We start from the raw sequence: 19,474 nt of genomic DNA, 5'->3' as shown, positions 1-19,474 counted from the left end.
GTTTGAAGTCTTCATCTTTAAACATTTCTTCCTAAAAGATTCTAAGTGAGCGTAGTTGCATGGCTAGTGTGAAATAATAAAGTCAACTATTTTCTGTTATAACAGACATAAAAATAACAGTGGAAAACACTTTTCCTTACACTTGTGTAATATGTAACCTTGTTAAAATCAGGTATAATATGTGAAGAAAAGGATAAGAAAATTAAACATTTCTTTGGCTTGACCTCTTTTAAACTACCATTTTTCACTGATAAAACTCATCTGGTCATTTTCATTTTCCACACTTTTTCATTAGGACTCTATATCATTATACAGCACCCAAAGTATAGAGTGAAATTTACTATTTTAAAAGTGAAATTTGGAGTTTTTTGTTTATAGTTTGTTCAAGAGAGATTAAAATGTTTACTTGCTGCTCTTTTTGTTTTTACCATTACTGGAACTACTACTGCTAGAACTAGTTGGCCTCAAAGTGCTGCCAGATGGTGAAGAGGAGGGTGGGAAGGTTAGCTCTAATATGTTAATCGAAGTCTGAGAAGCAGTACTTTTAGACGACCTAGAAGAAAATACAGAATTATTGTAAATTTAATTCAAAATTTATACTTTAATAAAGACCCCCCTCATTAATAGTGAAAGATACCATAATCCCACAACTAAAGAGAGCAAAAAGTACCGAACATTAATAGTGCTAATAATAATAATTTTTAAAGCATGACCTTTAATATCAAGAAATTAGTTTTTTTTTAAGGAAAGGTAATGAACATAATAGTTTAAAACCAGTAGAAAAATAGTTTAACAAATATAATAAAGAAAAATGTTTTCAACTATAATTTAAAGATTTGCAAAATTCATTAAACGAAATGTAACAAGGCATGTGCATGTGGGTGCTGGTAGAGTGAGTAAAAGATAGGTTATATAAGAGAAGAAAGTGACCTGTTTACAGGAGGGGGAAAATGGTGGGATCATTTGAAAGTCATTACTAGCTACACAATTCTGAAATGCTAAGTTTAAAAATATAGCCCTGACGGATGTGCCTTAGTGGTTAGAGCACCGGCCTGTACACTGAAGGGTCTCAGATTTGATTCCTGGTCAAGGGCACATACCTAGTTTACAGTTTCAATCCCTGGCCCTAGTTGGGGCATGTGCAGGAGGCAACTAATCAGTGTGTCTCTCTCACCTCTCTCCCTTCCACTCTCTAAAAAAATCTGTAAAAAAATATCCTCTGGTGAGAATTTACAAAATATATATATGTTTGCTCTGGCTGGGTAACTCATTTACTTAAAGTGTCTCATACACCAAAAGGTGGCATGTTTGATTCCTGGTCAGGGCACATACCTACACTGCAAGAGGCATCTAGTCAATATTTCTCTTCCTCTCAAATCAATAAAGATATCCTCAGGTGAGAAATACATGTTTTATGACAGTACAGGGATGTTCAAGTGGCTGCCCACCATGTTTATGTAAAAACAGTTCTTTTTATTTAAACCACACCTTTTAGGACATTCCTTTGTCTGTGAAATCCCTACGTGGACTAATGAAAACTAAGTGGCTGCTGAAGGTAGGAGATTGGAATTTAAAAGTTAGGATCATTGTTAACTTTTATTTTGACAGTAAAGCACAAGAGCGTTGATTGAACATCCCTGATGATAGATTTCTGATAGCTCTAAGCTGTGAAAGTAAAGAGTAATTTCCTGTATTAGCAAATTAAATCAACATAATTAAAATCAAATCCTGAGTATTTAAAATTTTGCAGTGTGGTTTTAATAAAAATCATACTCCATATTTCTACATCTAAGTTGCCCTTTTTTATGGTTAAAAATTCTCCCCCCCTCAGGGTTGGTCATGCTAGATGTAACCTCTAAAATTTCACCCTGCTCTGCCCTACTAAAATAGCTGGTAGTCACAGAGCACTCTGTACAGTAATGGAAAGAGGTTGGAAAGAATGTTGCTCTGCTGGCTGTGTCTGCATCTGTGACACTGACCTAGGCAGGTGGGTAAGGAGGAGAGCATTGGCAGGTCCAACAGCTGTGGCAATGTGGGAGTGGCTGGGTTCACTGAGGGTAGCAGCTGTGAGCGTTGAGGACATGGTTTTTTAACCTTCCACTTACCTTAGTGACAGTAGTGAAGACTGTGAAGGAGATCTCTGGCGCCGGCGTTTAGTACTAGCTGTAGGTAGTTCCAGACCTTTCTGAAAGTACATTCAATAGCAGTCATTAGTACCACTGCATTTGAGAAGGAGAATATTTGTGATTAGATTTCACTCTGAAATGCCATAAATTATTTTCATGAAGTGTTTAAGAAATATATTTAACTAGAAGGTACAGTGACTACCTGTTGAAAGTATGTTTGAAGGATAATGCGGAGCTCAGCATTTGCTGTGACATCAGCTAACATTTCATCAATGATCTGGTGAAACTGTTTCAATTCACGAAGTTTGATGTCTCCTTCTTCTAGTGTTTCATCTTTTGTTTCTTTCAAAAGACGGATCTCTTTGGTGAGTTTTGCACACTGTTGGTCAACAGTAGTCAATTATTACATAAACCTATTTTCCAGAACTTAATATTTTTTCATGGATGAAAGGATTTGGGTTTACCATTTGGAACTTCAAAAACATGTAAATACGACAGGTCAGATTTTTTAAAAATATCAATACCTGTTTAGTTACTCTCTCTAATTTTGGCTTCTGCTCCTCAACTTCTTTACTTAGTTGAAGTGAATAAGCCTGTTTCTCTGATAATTTTTCTTTGCCATTATGTGTTAAATGTTCTATAATTTCTAAAGTATTTTCCATGCTCTGCAGAAAATAAATTATTAAAATATTAATTAGAATCAAAAGTAACAACTTGCTATTTGTCAGATATTCACTTAATTCATTGACTTTCGTATATAACATTTTGCTGGTAAATAACACATATAATGGCTTTATAATTAAGTTTTGTATGTAATTCTACTGGAAAGTATTTTTATGGTACTTGGAAAATAATTTAATAACTATTGAAACCATGCATGCAGTTTTCAGAGATTCACAATTCATCTATTCCTTCAACTTTATTAGCAAAAAAAAAGATCTGAATTGTATATAGAGCCTGCTTACCAAGCACATTGTTTTCTCTTTCAGTAATGTGCTTTAGCACCTTCTGTGTACTAGATTATTTTTATCTTTTGAATTTTTGTTTTATGAAACAATCTTTAAGGAATTAAATGAAAATAAGAGTACATTAAATAAAAGATAGAGGAAGAGATCATAATTAACTATCAATGAATGATTCATCAACTAATAAGTGATGATTCGTAGTCCATCCTGTGTTTAACAATGGGATTTTAGCTATTTTAATGCTTTTAATCACTTTTTTCCTCATTTTAATGAGACATCTCATCTGTTTTTCTAAAAAAAATTATGGGGTAAGAAAATAGACATAATATTAGTTTATTTCTACTAAGGGCTTATTACTAAAGCCTATAGAATTACCTGGATGTCTTCCTGTAGCTCTCTGATTTGTCTTTGTTTGTATCTGTATTTTTCATCAGCAGCTCTTTTCTGTTCTTCTAGTTGGAGTTTTAGTCCATACTCATCACCTAAAATTTAGGGCATTTGTAGTTTAAATTTTTAACATATTCTGTGGAAATCAATCTTAAAATCTTCCATATATTAAATTTCCAACATTCTTCTTATGAAAGGTTAAATTCCTGTGTCTACTTGTTGAAAAATAATATGGGCATATGTCGCAGGCACTCTTGTTTAGTCAACACAGGGCAGCTAATGTGCTATTTTCTGTGGATTTGAAATTCATTCCCTAGAGAAGTGATATGCTGTATCATTAGAACTAATAATGGAAATAACACTTTAGCACTTATTTTCAAAGGGGGTGGTTTTTCTGACTCAATCAAACGTGGTACATTTTTGTTTGCCATTGCTCAGTGTTCCTTTTTTTAAAAAGAAATAACTATACAGTTTTCATTGCATATAATCATTAAAATGTTAACTCCTACATACTAGATGGTGTCACTTTTTTAAAAGATTGTTTGAAATTGTTGTTACAACTGTTTAGCACTTGTAAGGTGTTTTCTAGAGCATAGATTTCTTTTTCAGCTTTGTTGATCTTAGCATCCAAACTGTCGCCTTCCTTTTGAAGTTCTTCTTTTTCTTGAGCAGCCTGTAAAAATACAGAATAAATGATTAAATAAAAGTATTTCTCATGGGGGAGAATGTCTGTTTTCAGGGCAGAACATAGTTAACTCACAACAATACCATTTTGCCTTGAGGTCTATTTAAAGCACCATTTATTTCATTTGGTTTACAGAAGGTCAATCCTCAAGGCCTATAAAATATAGCACATAGGATACAAAACAGTAATGGAAACATAGTAACTAACCAAAGCTTACATTAAACTCTCCAACAAAAATTACCAAAAAGTTAAGCAGGTATAAACTTCACTGGGAAGGGAAACAGAGTTAACTAGAAGGAGGTTTCAAAGTAGATATTAAATAGAATATGTTTCTGGCCTGAAAGAAACTTAGGAACACTTTCTCCTTTTATATCAGAGAGAGAAGTGAAAAGGAGGTGAGACAGGGCACACCCAGAAAAGTAAATGCTTGTCACGTCCAAGCCAGTTGTAGTTATATGTGTTAATAGAGGCAGTATTTCAACATTTTTGAGCAGTTAGTAATGTTAAAATAATGCACTCACTTTAGTAGCACAAACTTAATTTGAAAACAATATAGAGGTTAGCATGGCACCTATGCCAAGAATGACATACCAATTTGTGAAGTGTTCCGTATTTTCAAAAGGAAAAAATACTACATGATTCCACTTACATGAAGTACCTGGAGTAGTCAGATTCATGGAGACTTAAAGTAGAATGGTGAATGCCAGGGTTTGGGGGAGGGGGACCTGGGGAATTACTGTTATATGGGTACAATTTCAGTTTTAGAGGGTGAAAACAATTCTGAAGATGGGTAGTGGTGTTAGTTGCACAACAATGTGAATATAATACCACTGTACACTTAAAATTGTTAAATGGCAAATTTTATGTATTTTACCACATTTTAATTTTTTTAATTAGAGAAAGATAATTGTGATAAATGTGGGTAGAGAAAATGAAGTTTACTAATTGCTGAAAACCAGAAATTCCTCAGTGAATGGACATATTCAGTCACTTTTTCCATTGTATCTCTGTTACGGCCAAGCTCTCTAGAGCTGTACCCTAACAATTCCAAAAGAACTGCTCCAGGTAAGGATTACCAGGGCATGTATATATATTTAAAAGTACTCAAACCCATTCTTAGTCAAAAATTGTTAATTTACTCAATCCCTAGGTGTGTATATTTAAACCAGAAGACCGTCATTGGAAAAAAATGTTGGGTAATGTTTCAATTTTTAATGTTTTCTCTGGTATTTGTTTTATTATGCTACCAAAATATGTATAAACTACATATTAATACATAATAAAATAGTTGATAATAAAAAATAGCAAATAGTACACAGTCAAAAAGCTTAGGAAAAAAATAAAGTTTTTAGATAAATTATATCTAATTCCTTTAAGTTAAGTCTAGAATTGGCAATGATTCATTAAAAATACAGTGTAGTGGGAGAGCTAGAACAAATCAGAACAGCTAGAATTTAGTTGCAGATGTCCTACTAGTGAGCTGAATAACAAATTATTCTCTGAGTTCAGTTTATTTGTCAAATGGGGTTTAATTTGTTCATTTATACAGATTTCTGATTTAATTCCACATATACCTTAAACTTCTAAAACTCTGATCCCATTTTTCTCTAAATCAGAGCTTATATAATGTATACCTTTTATCCTGGATTAGAAAAGCTGATGTTTGGGAGAAATTTTTATTTATGCATTTATGTCAACATTTTTAAACATTTTCCTAGTAATTTTACTGGACAGAATCATTAAATTGTCAGAATTGAACTGCCTTACAAAGGCTAAGAGGAACTGAAATATGAGATTTGAAAGATGCTAGTCCTTCATTGGTTACTGATCATACTTTTCACTCTGGCTCTTAAAGAGTCAGATACTATAAGGTGCCAGGGTGGGTAAAAGGAAAAGCAAAACCATGTGTGCCCCATAGACAAGAACCTACTGCAGGACCAAAATAAGGGCAATGGATTGAATTGTTTCCCCCAAAACAGATTTGAAGTCTTAACCTCCAGTACTTCAAAATGTGACCTTATTTGGAAAGTAGAGGCCCGGTGCATGAAATTCGTGCATGGGGGGGTGTCCCTCAGCCCAGCCTGCACCCTCTCCAATCTGGGACACAATCCAGGACTGCTGGCTCCCAACTGTTCGCCTGCCTGCCTTCCTGATTGCCCCTAACCGCTTCTGCCTGCCAGCCTGATCACCCCCTAGCCACTCCCTTGCCAGCCTGATTGATGCCTAACTGCTCCCCTGCCAGCCTGTTTGCCCCTAACTGCCCTCCCCTGCAGGCCTGGTCACCCCTAACTGCCCTCTCCTGCAGGCCTGGTTCCCTCCCCCCCAATTGCTCTCCCCTGTAGGCCTGGGTCCCCCACAACTGCCCTTCTCTACAGGCCTGGTCACCCCCAACTTCCCTCCTCTGCCAGCCTGGTCACCCCTAACTGCTTTCCCCTGCAGACCTGATCACCCCCAACTGCCCTCCCCTGCTGGCTATCTTGTGGCGGCCATCTTGTGTGTTGGAGTGATGGTCAATTTGCATATTACTCTTATTAGATAGGATAGGGTCTTTGCAAATGTAGTCAAGTTACCATGAGGTCATGAAGGTGGGCCCTAATTCATAGGATAGGTGTCCTTATAAAAATGGGGTATTTGGACACAGATACAGACATTCCCAGGGAAGACTGAAGAGCACCATGTGAAAATGAAGACGGAGATCATGGTGATGCTTCCAAAAGCCAAGGAACACCAAAGATTGCCAGCAGACGTGTAAACATTCTCCCTCAGGAAGGTACCAACCATGTTGGCATTTTCATCTCAGACTTCTAGCCTCAGAAGTGTGAGACAATAAAAACTACCTTTGTTGTACTTGCTGTGGCAACTCTAGCAAACTAATACGAGGGGTCAGCAAACTGCATATACTGGGTGAGACCGTACATATTTTAGGCTTTACGGACCATTTCATCTCTGTCAAAACTACTTGTACTTAATACACTGCTATTGTAGTTTGCAGGCATAGACAAGACTATAATTGAATGAGGTGATGTATTATGTGTACCGCACAAATGTTGGGCAGCATTTGGCTCAGAGCCATGGGTACCCCTGTACAACACCATGCAGGACACAGAATAGTAGTAAGCATTGTGACCAAATTCCTCTTCATCAGTGCTATAAACATATGTATATGTGCCCATCTGGAAAGGCAACCTGGGGGAAATGTAAAGGATATAAGGAAGGGAAAGAATCTTGATTTGACTAAATTAATATTCCTATATCTACCACGTTCCAAAACAAAAGTGACAGTTCTAATTGGCAAGTTTTAAGTTTTTTACAGTGGTGAACTGCTAAAGTATTTTCAAAGAGTTAAAAAATTCTCAAATATAAAATGAACATGTCAAAGGTTTTATTCAACTCATTAATGAAAGAACCCGTAAGATGTTAGACAAGTTCAAAGGGAGAAGTGGAACAGCTTTAATATACACAAATGCTGAAATAAATTTGCCTATAGATATGAAACTATCTTTTAGGGCAACAAAATGTAATGCTTGGGTTATCCTTCCTGTAGAGTTTAATCAGTTGTATTTCTACTAGCCAAAATTCATTTGCATTGGGGACAACTATCAGTTTTCTACAAGTTAACGTCTGTCCCTACAGAGTTATAAAGTAGACTAGTCAATAGAAATCTGTCTAAGGTGTACCTTCCTACAGAATCCAGTAACCCTGGAGGGCCCGCTAGAAAATGCCAAGTCTGGTGTCACCATGCAGTGGCATCACTGCACACCTACAGACTGCTTTTCCCATTTTCAGGCCATTGATAGTTTTTTTTAACATAAGACACTTTGAGTATAGTGATAAATGTTTCATTTTTACACATCTGGTACATGTGAAGTGTTATGCATAAAACATGTCAGGATGCTATACAATGAAAAATGGGAATAAGTGGTAAGCTGTAGATCCTGGAGAAGGTGAAGTGTGGCATCAGGAAATTGGGACCGTAGGATAGCCTTGATTCATTTAACACTGGCATTCATCACCTTGACTGTGAACAAAAGGAATACTCTTTCCTCATAAAAATGTGCCTATTTTCCTGAGAAGTGGATTATTATCCTATATAATAAAGAGGTAATATGTAAATTAACCCTTACACCCTCACAAGATGGCTGCCTATGACCAGGCCGGCAGGGGGGTTAGTGAGGGACGACCAAACGGCTGAACAGCAGGCTGCATAGGGCAACCAGGCCGGCAGATGGGGGCAGTTGGGGGTGACCAGGTCAGCAGGGAGGGCAGTAAGGGGTGACCAGGCCAGCAGGGGGTGGGGGGAGGGCAGTTAGAAGCAATCAGGCCAGCACACAGAGGCAGTGAGGGGCGATCAGGCCAGCAGGGGAAGGCAGTTGGGGGCAACCAGGCAGGCAAGCAGCTAGCGATTAGGAGCCAATGGTCCAGGATTGTGAGAGGGATGTCCGACTTCCAGTTTAGGCCTAATCCCAGGTATCAGGCCTAAACTGGCAGTTGGACACCCCCCAAGGGGTCCTGGATTGGAGAGGGTGCAGGCTGGGCTGAGGGGATCCCCCCCGCCATGCACAAATTTCATGCACCGGGCCTCTAGTTCATCATAACAGCAATAACAATGGTGATAGCTAACATTTAGTGAGGATTCATTTTGTACTAGGCACTGTCTTAAGGGCTTTATATATTTTTTCTATCTCAGAACAAAAGTAACAATATTATCTTTATATTTTGCAAGTGAGGAGACTAAGGCCCCAAGTGGTTAACTTATTCAAGGTCACCTAGTCAGTGACAGAACAAAGATAGGGACAAAGACACTAACACCAGTGCTTTTAGGTACCTCATCACAGCTTGGTAAAGAAACTTAACTGGGATTGCAACATCTAACTGCTTCCCAACACTTAACAAACTAGAGCCTACCCCTCACCCCTTGGAAACTTTCAAAACCTGAGAAAAGGTAAATCCTGTTAATATTGGGCAGAACCCTGAGATACTACAGACAGATGAGTTATTAAAAGGATTTGAGAATTGGGACTCATTTCTCATTGGTTTGGCAGGATTTTCTGAGGCAAAGTGGCAGAATGTCACACAGCATATGTGTCAGAGGCAGCTTCAAAGGACTACAGAAAGAAATTTGGAAGATTATAAGTCAAAAGCAGGGGCCCATCTCTAAAGGTGTGAATTGGGAGATCTGCCTACTCCTATCCATGTATAAGACAGGAAGAATGAGTTAAAGTTACAATTTCATTCCTCTTTTGTGGTGTTTTGAATAATTTCCTGAACTTTTCTGGAAAGGAAATCACACCTGTGCAAGGTATTTTTTACATGGAAAGATGAACATAGTAGTGTTCATGAAGAGAATTACATCCAATCCCTAATTACTTCCGAATTTCCTATTATGGGTTACTAGACAAAGATAACCATGAGATAGTAGACAACTCTTAAACATCAGAAAGAACAGCAGATTCACCTGTTCATTTGTCCCCCACCTCTTACTCTCTGGATCTCTGCCATACCAGGACTGCAATAATAAATTGGGGTATAAGGTTTCAGAAGTGATGTAACTCCAGGCGATGGTAAGGTCTAGAGTAGTGATAGTAGGTTTTAGGGTAAAAAATTATGAATTTTGAATAAATGAGGGGAAATGGCAGGATGCAAAGATGCCAAAAAAAAAAGTGTCAAAGAGTATTCTAGGCCTCTCTTTGACCTCATGGACTGGAGGAGTATAAAACTAATAGAGCTTCAGTACTTCAATTAGCAACTAATGCTTTATGGCCCTAATTAAGTGCAATGGTTCCTAGGCTGCTGTGAAATTTGAAATGTCATGGCAAAAGAAATGCCATTTTGGTTATTAACAAAGGATACTTCTTTCTATCACAACTGTAAATTGATCACAATTACCTTTATTACATAATAGGCCTGTGTTTTCTCCTCTTCTCCTTCAGGAGGCAGCATAACAACAGTAAGAATTTCATATCTATTCTTCAGCTTATCAATTTTACTTAGCCGCTCATGAAACTCAGCACTAATATGGAAAGAAAAGAAAAATTAAACACTGGAAAACAAATACTATTTTTAAAATAACTATATTGTTCTCATGGAAGACAGCTTTATTTGTATTACTACTGTACTCAGATTAAATGCTCTCACATTTCAATTTTATAATTCAGTGTGAAGGGTCTCAGATTTTACCCTATTTGAAACATAACAAGTGCCACAGTTTCATGGATGGTGGCAGAAGACAGTTTCTTGGGTCAGAGAGAAAGCACTTTGTCACTCATGGCATGAACTTGTATTTGCATTGCTTCCCCTTGCTCCCAAGGTGCCATGCAGATGAGAAGGGGCTAAAATAAATGCTGCACACACAGTAGGTGTATATCACAATGAGGAACCTCAAGCTTCAGTAACCTAAATACTTTATAGTAGGAAATAAGCAAACATGCCTAACCATTGCTCCAGAGGGAGATACTACCTCTAGATTCTGAAACTGTTCACTATCCAAATGTCTTTTATAGTCTAATGCAAATCAAACCACAATGGCATATCTCCTCAACTCATTAGGAAGCCTACTGCCAAAGAAACAAACAAAACACAGTATTGGCAAGGATGTGAAGAAATTGGAACCTAGGCTCTGCTGGTCGGACTGTAAAATGGTGCAACCACTATGGAAAACAAAAAATTAAAAATAGAACTACCATGTGATCCAGCACACTAGTGTTCACAGGAGCATTATTCACAATAGGTAGAAGCCACCCAAATGTTCACAGAGAGAAGAATGGATAAACAAAGGTGATATACTGTATACATACAATGGAATGTTATTCAGCATTAAGAAGGAAATTCTGTCAAATGTTACATGAATGAACCTTGAGGACATTATGCTAAGTGAAATAAGCCAGTCCACAAAAAGACAAATGCTGTGTGATATCACTGCCTGAGGTATCTAAAATAGTTAAATTCATACAGACAGGAAGAATGATGATTACCAATGGCTGGGTTGGGGGGGTGGTAAATGGGGAGTTAATGCTAATGGACATAGTTTCAGCTTTACAAGATGAAGAAGTTCTGAAGATCGGTTGCACAATAATGTGAATATACTTAACATTACTGAGCTGTGTGTTGAAATATGGTTAAGATGCTAAGTTTTATGTTATGTTGTTTTTCACCAAAATGATTTAAGATAGTCTAGGACAGTTAGTGTCCCTCCTGACAAAGCTTGAAGAAATATGAGAAATCCATGGTTTAGATTCCTAAATCTGCTGGTTAATTTTTTTCCTTTTATTCCAGTAAATTCATATTTTATGAACTGTTTTTAACTTATTTTATAACAATACTAATAACATTAATATATGCATGGAGGGAGACGCATTTCCCTACTACAGCCACATGAAAGTGGACATCCAACCATGCTGAGAGGAAATCTGCAGTTTTCCTACTCCTAAAGAAAATAGAGAAACCAAGATGGCGACATAGGTAAACACCTGAACTTGCTGCCTCGCACAACCACTTCAAAACTACAACTAAAAGACAAAACGGACATCATCCAGAACCACAGGAAGGATGGCTAAGGGGAAATTCTACAACTAGAAGGAAAGAGAAAAGCACACAGACTCAGAGGAGCTGCGGAACTGAAGTGCAGAGGTACGGAGGCGCATGTGCGGAGAGGGCTGGCAACTGAGTACGCAGCTGGCTTTTTCAATCCACAGGGAGACACAAGCTCCCAACTGCTCTGAACTCCAGTTCCGGGCAAGACTCTGGGGACCCAGACTCATATAGGGAGAAACTGGACTGTCTGGCAGCGGGCGGAACTCGAGGGCGGCTTTCTCTCAGAGGTGCTTGCAGCAATAACCATGGGACACTGAGACACAGGGTCCTCTTAGGGCAGGGCTGATGGGAAGCCATTGCTGTTTGCTCTGCCCTGAGACTCCGCCCCAACACGCGATGTGCAGAGGCTTTTGCATATGAATGGCCTGGTCCTTTGAAATCTAAACTTACCTAACAAACTGCAGCTGAGTCAGAGAGACCCAGAACATCCAAAATAAGGCCCAAGGCCCCACAGCAGCTTGCATTGCTTCACAGCTGGGCCTCATCTGGGAACCTCCAAAACCCAAACAAAGAAGAGGAATCTGCAGATCTCTCCGTAGCTCCAGCTGGGTGGCCTCGGGCAGAGGCTAAATTAGCACCTCCTTGGAGATCCAAGAGCCAGGGGTCAAAGTGGGACCATCCAGATTACAACTCCTCAGACCCATAAGGGACACACTCAGGGGGCAGACTCAGTGAGCACCAGGCCCCACTGAAGCAAGTCTTGCCTCATAAGGGTGTCTCCAGCACAGAAGTTCTCCCATCGTAGACACAGCTGATCCTCACAACCAATTGGCCTGGAGGTCAATTCCTCCCAGTGATAGCAACAACAATCAAGGCTTAACTACCACAAGACTGTACACACAGCCCACAAAGGGGTGCTCCAAGAGTGTTCACCTCAGGTAACTGGGGAGGCTAAGCCACTGTGCCCTATAGGACACCTAGCACACAAAGCCACTCTATCAACACAGGGAAGCAGCCAAAATGTGGAGACAAAGAAACAGGTCACAAATGAAAGAAATGGAGGAAAGCATATGATTGGATATAGAGTTCAAAATCACAGTTATAAGGTTTTTCAAGAATTTTCTAGAAAAGGCTGATAAATTTAGTGAGACCCTCGAGGATATGAAAAAGAACCAACTAGAAATTAAGCATACACTGACTGAAATAAAGAATAATATACAGAGATCCAACAGCAGACTAGAGGATCGCAAGAATCAAGTCAAAGATATGAAATACAAAGAAGCAAAAAACACCCAACCGGAAAAGCAAAGAAAAAAGAAAAAAGAATCCAAATATATGAAGATAGTGTAAGGAGCCCCTGGGACAACTTCAGGCGTACCAACATCCAAATTACGGGGTTTCCAGAAGAAGAGAGAGAACAAGATACTGGAAACCTATTTGAAGAAATAATGACAGAAAACTTCCCCCACCTGGTGAAAGAAATAGACTTACAAGTCCAGGAAGCCCAGAGAACCCCAAACAAAAAGAACCCAAAGAGGACCACACCAAGACACATCATAATTAAAATGATAAGAGCAAAAGACAAAGAGAGAATATTAAAAGCAGCAAGAGAAAAACAGTTAGTTACCTACAAGGGAGCACCCATACGACTGTCAGCTGATTTCTCAACAGCAACTATGCAGGCCAGATGGGAGTGGCAAGAAATATTCAAAGTGATGAATAGCAAGAACCTACAACCAATATTACTCTATCCAGCAAAGCTATCATTCAGAATTGAAGGGCAGATAAAGAGCTTCACAGATAAGAAAAAGCTAAAGTAGTTCATCACCACCAAACCAGTATTATATGAAATGCTGAAAGGTATTCTTTAAGAAGAGGAAGAAGAAGAAAAAGGTAATGATAAAAATTATTAACAACAAATACATATCTATCAACAAGGGAATATAAAAATCAAGTTAATAAAAAATCTGATGAACAGAATAATCTGGTGAATATAATAGAATTAGGGGCATAGGGAGTGGACTGTAAAACCTCTGGGGGAAAGGGTTGTGGGGGATGTGGGAAGAGACTGGACAAAAATCATACACCTATGGATGAGGACAGTGGGAAGGGGGTAAAGGCATGGGGTGGGGTGGGAACTGGGTGGAGGGGAGCTATGGGGGGGGAGGAAAGAGGAACAACTGTAATAATCTGAACAATAAAGATTTAATTTAAAAAAACAAAGACAGAAAAAAAATAGATGGTAAAACATTAATATCAGAAGTTACAGTTTTGCTTATTTTTAAGTATTACTGTTGTTTCATCAGAAAATATTTATTTATCCTTTATATAATTATAAAAGACAATGCTTGACCTTCCAGCTTAAGATGGTGGACTAAAGCACAAGAATATTTCTCCTTCTTCCTAAAATGGAAAAGACTAAAAGGAAAACACACACACACACACACAAAAAAAACATAACAGCTCTGGGAACAAGAAAGACAATTTTTTCATGAATTCACTGAAAACAGATGAGAGCCCTGGCCAGTGTTGCTCACTGGTTGGAATATTGGCCCATGCACCAAAGGGTCACAGGTTCAATTTCTGGTCAAGAGCACATACCTGCATTGTAGGAACCCTAGGCAGGGCAGGTGTAGGAGGCAACCAATGTTTCTCTCTCTCTCTCTCTCTCTCTCTCTCTCTTTCCCTCCCTCCATTCCTCCCTCCCTTCATTCCACTCTCTCTAAAAAAATCAATGGAAAAAAATATCTTTGGGTGAGCATTAACAACAACAAAAAGAAGAAAAACAAATGGGATACTATTGACAGGGAAAATAGAGATACACACTGATTAACGCAGAAATAAAAGCTATTCTCACCAAAGAAATCAGGAAAAATCCAAATACAGAAATAAGAAATAAAAAGAGAAAAAGTTATATCTGAGGCTATTATCAAGGTAATATAAGAATTACCTATGGAACATCTGAACCACTCTCTTCAACCCCTCAAAGTATACGGGATGTTGGCAGGAATTATTTACGCTCCAATGAAAACCCACTCCCCCGCCCCCAATTATCAGAGTTCTAGCACTGTAGGTTGGAGTTAGATTAAAAAAAAAAAAAAAAAAAAAAGGCATGTCATTCCAGGCCTAAACAAGAGTGGAGGTTAAATAAAAATAAAAAATAAAAAACTCCTTTAGGGACAGACTTGCCCATAGCCTACAACCAGCCTCCCATTTAGAGTAGAGACTTGTTGGAGAAAGAGATCTACCTAATTGCAGAAGAAACCCATACTAGATCACTTTACCAATCACCATAATTAATTAAGCATTTTAAAGTAAATGTAACAGAAAGCTTAGGACTATCAGACATTTATGGAAAGCTAACAGCATGAATAAAAAGAACAAAATGTGCAATGACAGAACAGACACTAGGAGAAAAAGATAATGCATGGTCTAGAAGAAAACCTTCAGATTAGTGTCCTCTAAAAGATGAGAGGATATTGCATACAAAAATACCCATAAAACAAGAATGGGCTTCCATGAAAAGAAAGGACCAATGAAGGGACAAAAGTTCTTGCAAGTAATTTCCCCTTTTCAATTTTACTTCTTTATTTTTTAATTATAGTTTATCTAAAATGTTAGTTTCAGCCCTGGCTGGTGTGGCTCGGTTGGGCATCGTCCCATGCACCAAAAGGTTGCTAGTTTGACTCCCAGGCAAGATCACATGCACAGATTGAGGGCTTGATCCCCAGTAGGGGGTGTGCAGGAGGCAGATGATAAATGTATTCTCATCTCACATCAATGTTTCTCCTACACCCTTCCTTTCTATCTAAAAATCAATACACACACATACACACACACACACACACACACACACACACACACACACACACACACACTAATGGCCTGGTGCATGGATTCGTGCACATTGAAAGGAAATGAGAATTCCTGGGGTGGCACGACAGCTCGAATGGCATCTGTGGAGTGAGCCGGAAAAGAAAAAGAAAAGAAAACTCACGCTCTGGTCTTCCGGCTAGGCGCGGTGCTGGCTCTAGTGCAGGGACTAATGCAGGCAGTCCCTGATGGTGGCTGAGAGGGGCGGGACTGGGCTAGATGGCCAGACATGCCCTGGAGCCAACCTCCTGTGGTCCCTCCCAGGCTGGCGGCACCTGGGGCAGTGCCACAGCTGGAAGGGAGTCTTTGGAGTGAGTGGGGTCCCTCAGCCTGGCCTGAGGGGATCATGCCAAACCGGCTCTCCCCTGAGGGGTCCCAGAGTGCAAGAGAGCACTCTGCAAAGTTGCTGTTGTACAGGGTGTGGAACACAAATGCAAGTGTGCAGTTAACCAGATTCATGTCCAGGAACAACATAACCCATGGCCAAAGGTGGAATTGGGCTCCCTCCTCTCTGGTTCAGAGTGCATCACCCGAGAACCGCAGCTGCCAAGTCACTGCAGCTCAGCAGCTCCTGCGTTGAGCATCTGCCCCTGGTGGTCAGTGCACGTCATAGGTACTGGCTAGTCAGATGATCGGATGGTCACTTAGCCTTTTATATATATGGATGTGTGTGTGTGTGTGTGTGTGTGTGTGTATGTGTGTGTTAGTTGCAGCTGTACATATGTAACTAGTGAAGAAAAAGAATGAATTAGAGATATGAAGAAAAAGAGTCAGGAAACAAGGAGGAGACAGAAAAGGGGATAGGAAGAGAGAATGAAAATATCTAAAGTGGAATAGAAATAATAGAAAATTTAACATGAGAGAAAAGTTAAGAAATCTGGAAGTAAAGACATATCTAAGAAGACCAACATCCACTAAAAATGAGCAACAAATGGGTAGAATAGAGTATGATGTGAGAAAAAATAAAGAAGTAATAGAAAGATATTTTCCTGACTTAAAGAAAGACTTCAATGAAGTAACTGAAAGAGTTCACAAAGGGTCAAACAAGAAAAATGAAAAAACACCTGGACACATACAGGAAAATTCTAAAACCCCAAGGTAAAAAGATTGTTCTAAGCTTCCAGAAAGAAAACAAAAACCAACTTCCCTACAAAATAAAATAAATTAACCTGAAATCAGACCTCTTATAAACAGCACTATATGTAGACGAATGTAAAACAATGCTCTCAAAGTTCAATTAATTAAAATATGGGATAGAATAAATATATTTTAATTGTGAAAAGGACTCAAAATTTCAGAAAACATCAATGAAAAAAAATTCAGAACATACTCCAGAGAAATGAAATGGAGATCCAAGAAAATAAGAAAACAAAGGATACATGAAAAAAAATTGAACCCCAAAACAAAGTAAAACATAGCTAGAATGAAATTACTGCTGGCAATTGGCTGAGGGGTTCAAAGAAGTTATAAAAAAATAGTTCTTTTAAAAGTAGAGACATAATATTAAAAACAATAAATAACAACCGGATATAATAATCAGTGATTTCAATAATAAATGAAAGATGGAGACAAGAGATGCAGCAATAAAACATGCTAAGAGTCTTAACCTCTTTTGGGAAGGGAAAAATAATAAAATCAAATTCATCTTTGGTATTCATAGGAAAATAGGAAGATTAAAGTTTCTTCTGAATTTACGAATAACCAACAAAATAATTAAAATTAGAATATATATCCTCCAAACAATGGAAGAGGAGAAAAGAGAAAAACAAAATTTAGTAAAACCAATGAAAAAAACAAACCAGAAGGACAAAAAGAAATACCTACCATATGATCCAGATATTCCACTTCTAGGTATTTACCCAAGAGAAAAGAAAGCATATGTTCATACCAAGAAAACATATGTTCATAGCAGTTTTATCTGTAGTAGCCAAAAATTGGAAACAATTCAATGTTTAACAACAGGAAACAAATTGGAGTAGATGCATACAGTGGAATATTATTACTAGGCAATAAAGAGCCAGGGTGTCTGCCTGCCTCCTGTGTTTGTACAGTTCATGAGCAAAGAATGGCTTTTACATTTTTAAATGCAAAATGGTTTAAAAAATCAAAAGAAAAATTATATTCTATGAAAATTCAATGAAATTCAAATCTAGTATCCATAAAGTTTTATTGGAACACAACCATCCATGCTCATTTATTCACATGTTGTCTATGGCTGCATTTACTCTACAATGTCAGAATTAAGTTGTGCCACAGAGTCCATATGGCCTGCAAAACCTATAATATTTAGTATCTAGCCCTTAGGTAATAAAGATGCAGCTAAAGTAATACCTAAGGGAATTGTTTTAGCCTTCAAATTTGAAAATTAATTAGCTAAGCATCTATCTGAAAAAGTTCGAAAAATGAAGTCAAAGTAAGCCCATAAAAATGAAAGGAAGAATAATAAATGTGAGTAGCAATTAATAAAATAAAAAATGAATTCCCAATAGTAAAAGTCAGCAAGATTTGATTATTTTCAAAGAGCAATAAATGTTATTACTTGCAAGATAAGTCACAAATAATTCAAATCAAGAATGAAATACTAGAAACACAGCAGCTATGAAACATAATATTGTGAACAACTTTATGGCAATAACTTTGAAAATTAGAGGAAATAAAAAAATTTTCCTAGGGAAATATATAATTTACCAAAATTGACTCAAGAAGACATACAAAATCTGCACTGTCCTATGAGCAACAAATAAACCAGCAACTGAAAATCCTCCTCACAAAACTCCACTCTCCGATGGCTTTCTCAGCGAGGCCTTTGAAAATTCCCAGGTACTCTTTTACAAACTTACCCAGAGTACAAAAAATAAGAAACACACAAAAAATAACTTCATAGAAGTAGACTTAACTTTAATAGCCTGATAATCTGACAAGAGCCAAAAAAAGAAAAAGGGAGAATGAGTATAGATGAAAATTGTATAAAAATATTACCCACAAAAAAACTAGATGTATAGAAAATACAATATGTGATAGACAAGCTGAGTTTATTCCAGAAATGTAAGGTTGTTTAACTTTGAAAAAGCAATCAATATATTTAATTATATTAACAGACTGAAGGATCTACATATAAACAAATGCCGAAAAACCATATAATAAAATTCAACATCCACTCCAAATTAAAAAAAATTAAAACAATCTTTTAGCAAAGAAAGAAAATATATGGGAATGCCTTTAATATTATAAAGAGTATCTCAAAAACCACTGCAGTAAACTTCATACTTAATGATAAAACAATGAAAACTTTCCCTTTGGGGTCAGGCACTAGACGAGGGTACCTGCAACCACCACTGCTGTTCAGCAATGAACTGGAAGTTAGATAACAAGGGCAATAAAGCAAGAAAAAGAAACGTAATAAAGATTGAAAAGGAGGCAAAAAAGAACAACTTATTTGCAAATGATGTAAGTGCAATAAATAGAAATTACAACCTAGATCAATTATTAGAATTAATAAGAATTTAAGCAAGGTTGCTGGATACTTAATATACAGAAATCAATTGTATTTTCATGAACCAGCAACAAACCAGAAATGAAATGTTTTAAAGGAGATAACACTGAGAGTAACATTAAAAAAAAATAACATGTAACCAGGAATAAATCTTATAAAAGATATGCAAAATCTTTAGGGGAAATTTGCTTCAATAAACAGTTATTAGCTATCCATAAGGGAAAACATGTTAAGATACCCTTACCACAAACCATACAAAAAATCAATTCCAAGGGAATTAATGATCTTAATGTAAAAAGGAGAATCTAAAGAATGAGGAGTTAGTGCTAGCTTGTTTGGCTCAGTGGATAGAGCGTTGGCCTACAGACCAAAGGGTCCAGGTTCGATTCTGGTCAAGGGCATGTACTTTTGTTGC

General features: G+C 37.7%; 1 protein-coding gene across 1 annotated transcript in view; it reads right to left on the bottom strand.

Annotated features, from left to right (window-relative positions):
* Positions 1-98: 98 nt before the first annotated feature.
* CCDC39 (coiled-coil domain 39 molecular ruler complex subunit) overlaps positions 99-19,474 on the bottom strand; it is a 54,761-nt gene continuing 35,385 nt past the window's right edge. The window contains exons 14-20 of the mRNA XM_080656183.1: positions 10,050-10,173; positions 3,992-4,151; positions 3,467-3,573; positions 2,651-2,791; positions 2,329-2,505; positions 2,106-2,185; positions 99-553 (exon numbers count right to left, since the gene is read on the bottom strand). Coding sequence (XP_080512309.1) covers positions 403-553; positions 2,106-2,185; positions 2,329-2,505; positions 2,651-2,791; positions 3,467-3,573; positions 3,992-4,151; positions 10,050-10,173 — 940 coding nt within the window. The 3' untranslated portion in view covers positions 99-402. The remainder of the gene's footprint in view (positions 554-2,105; positions 2,186-2,328; positions 2,506-2,650; positions 2,792-3,466; positions 3,574-3,991; positions 4,152-10,049; positions 10,174-19,474) is intronic.

This window comes from Plecotus auritus (genome assembly GCF_963455305.1).
Source record: "Plecotus auritus genome assembly, chromosome: 2".
In the NCBI taxonomy this organism is placed as follows: domain Eukaryota; kingdom Metazoa; phylum Chordata; class Mammalia; order Chiroptera; family Vespertilionidae; genus Plecotus; species Plecotus auritus.
This window is presented reverse-complemented; position numbering and strand designations above follow the sequence as displayed.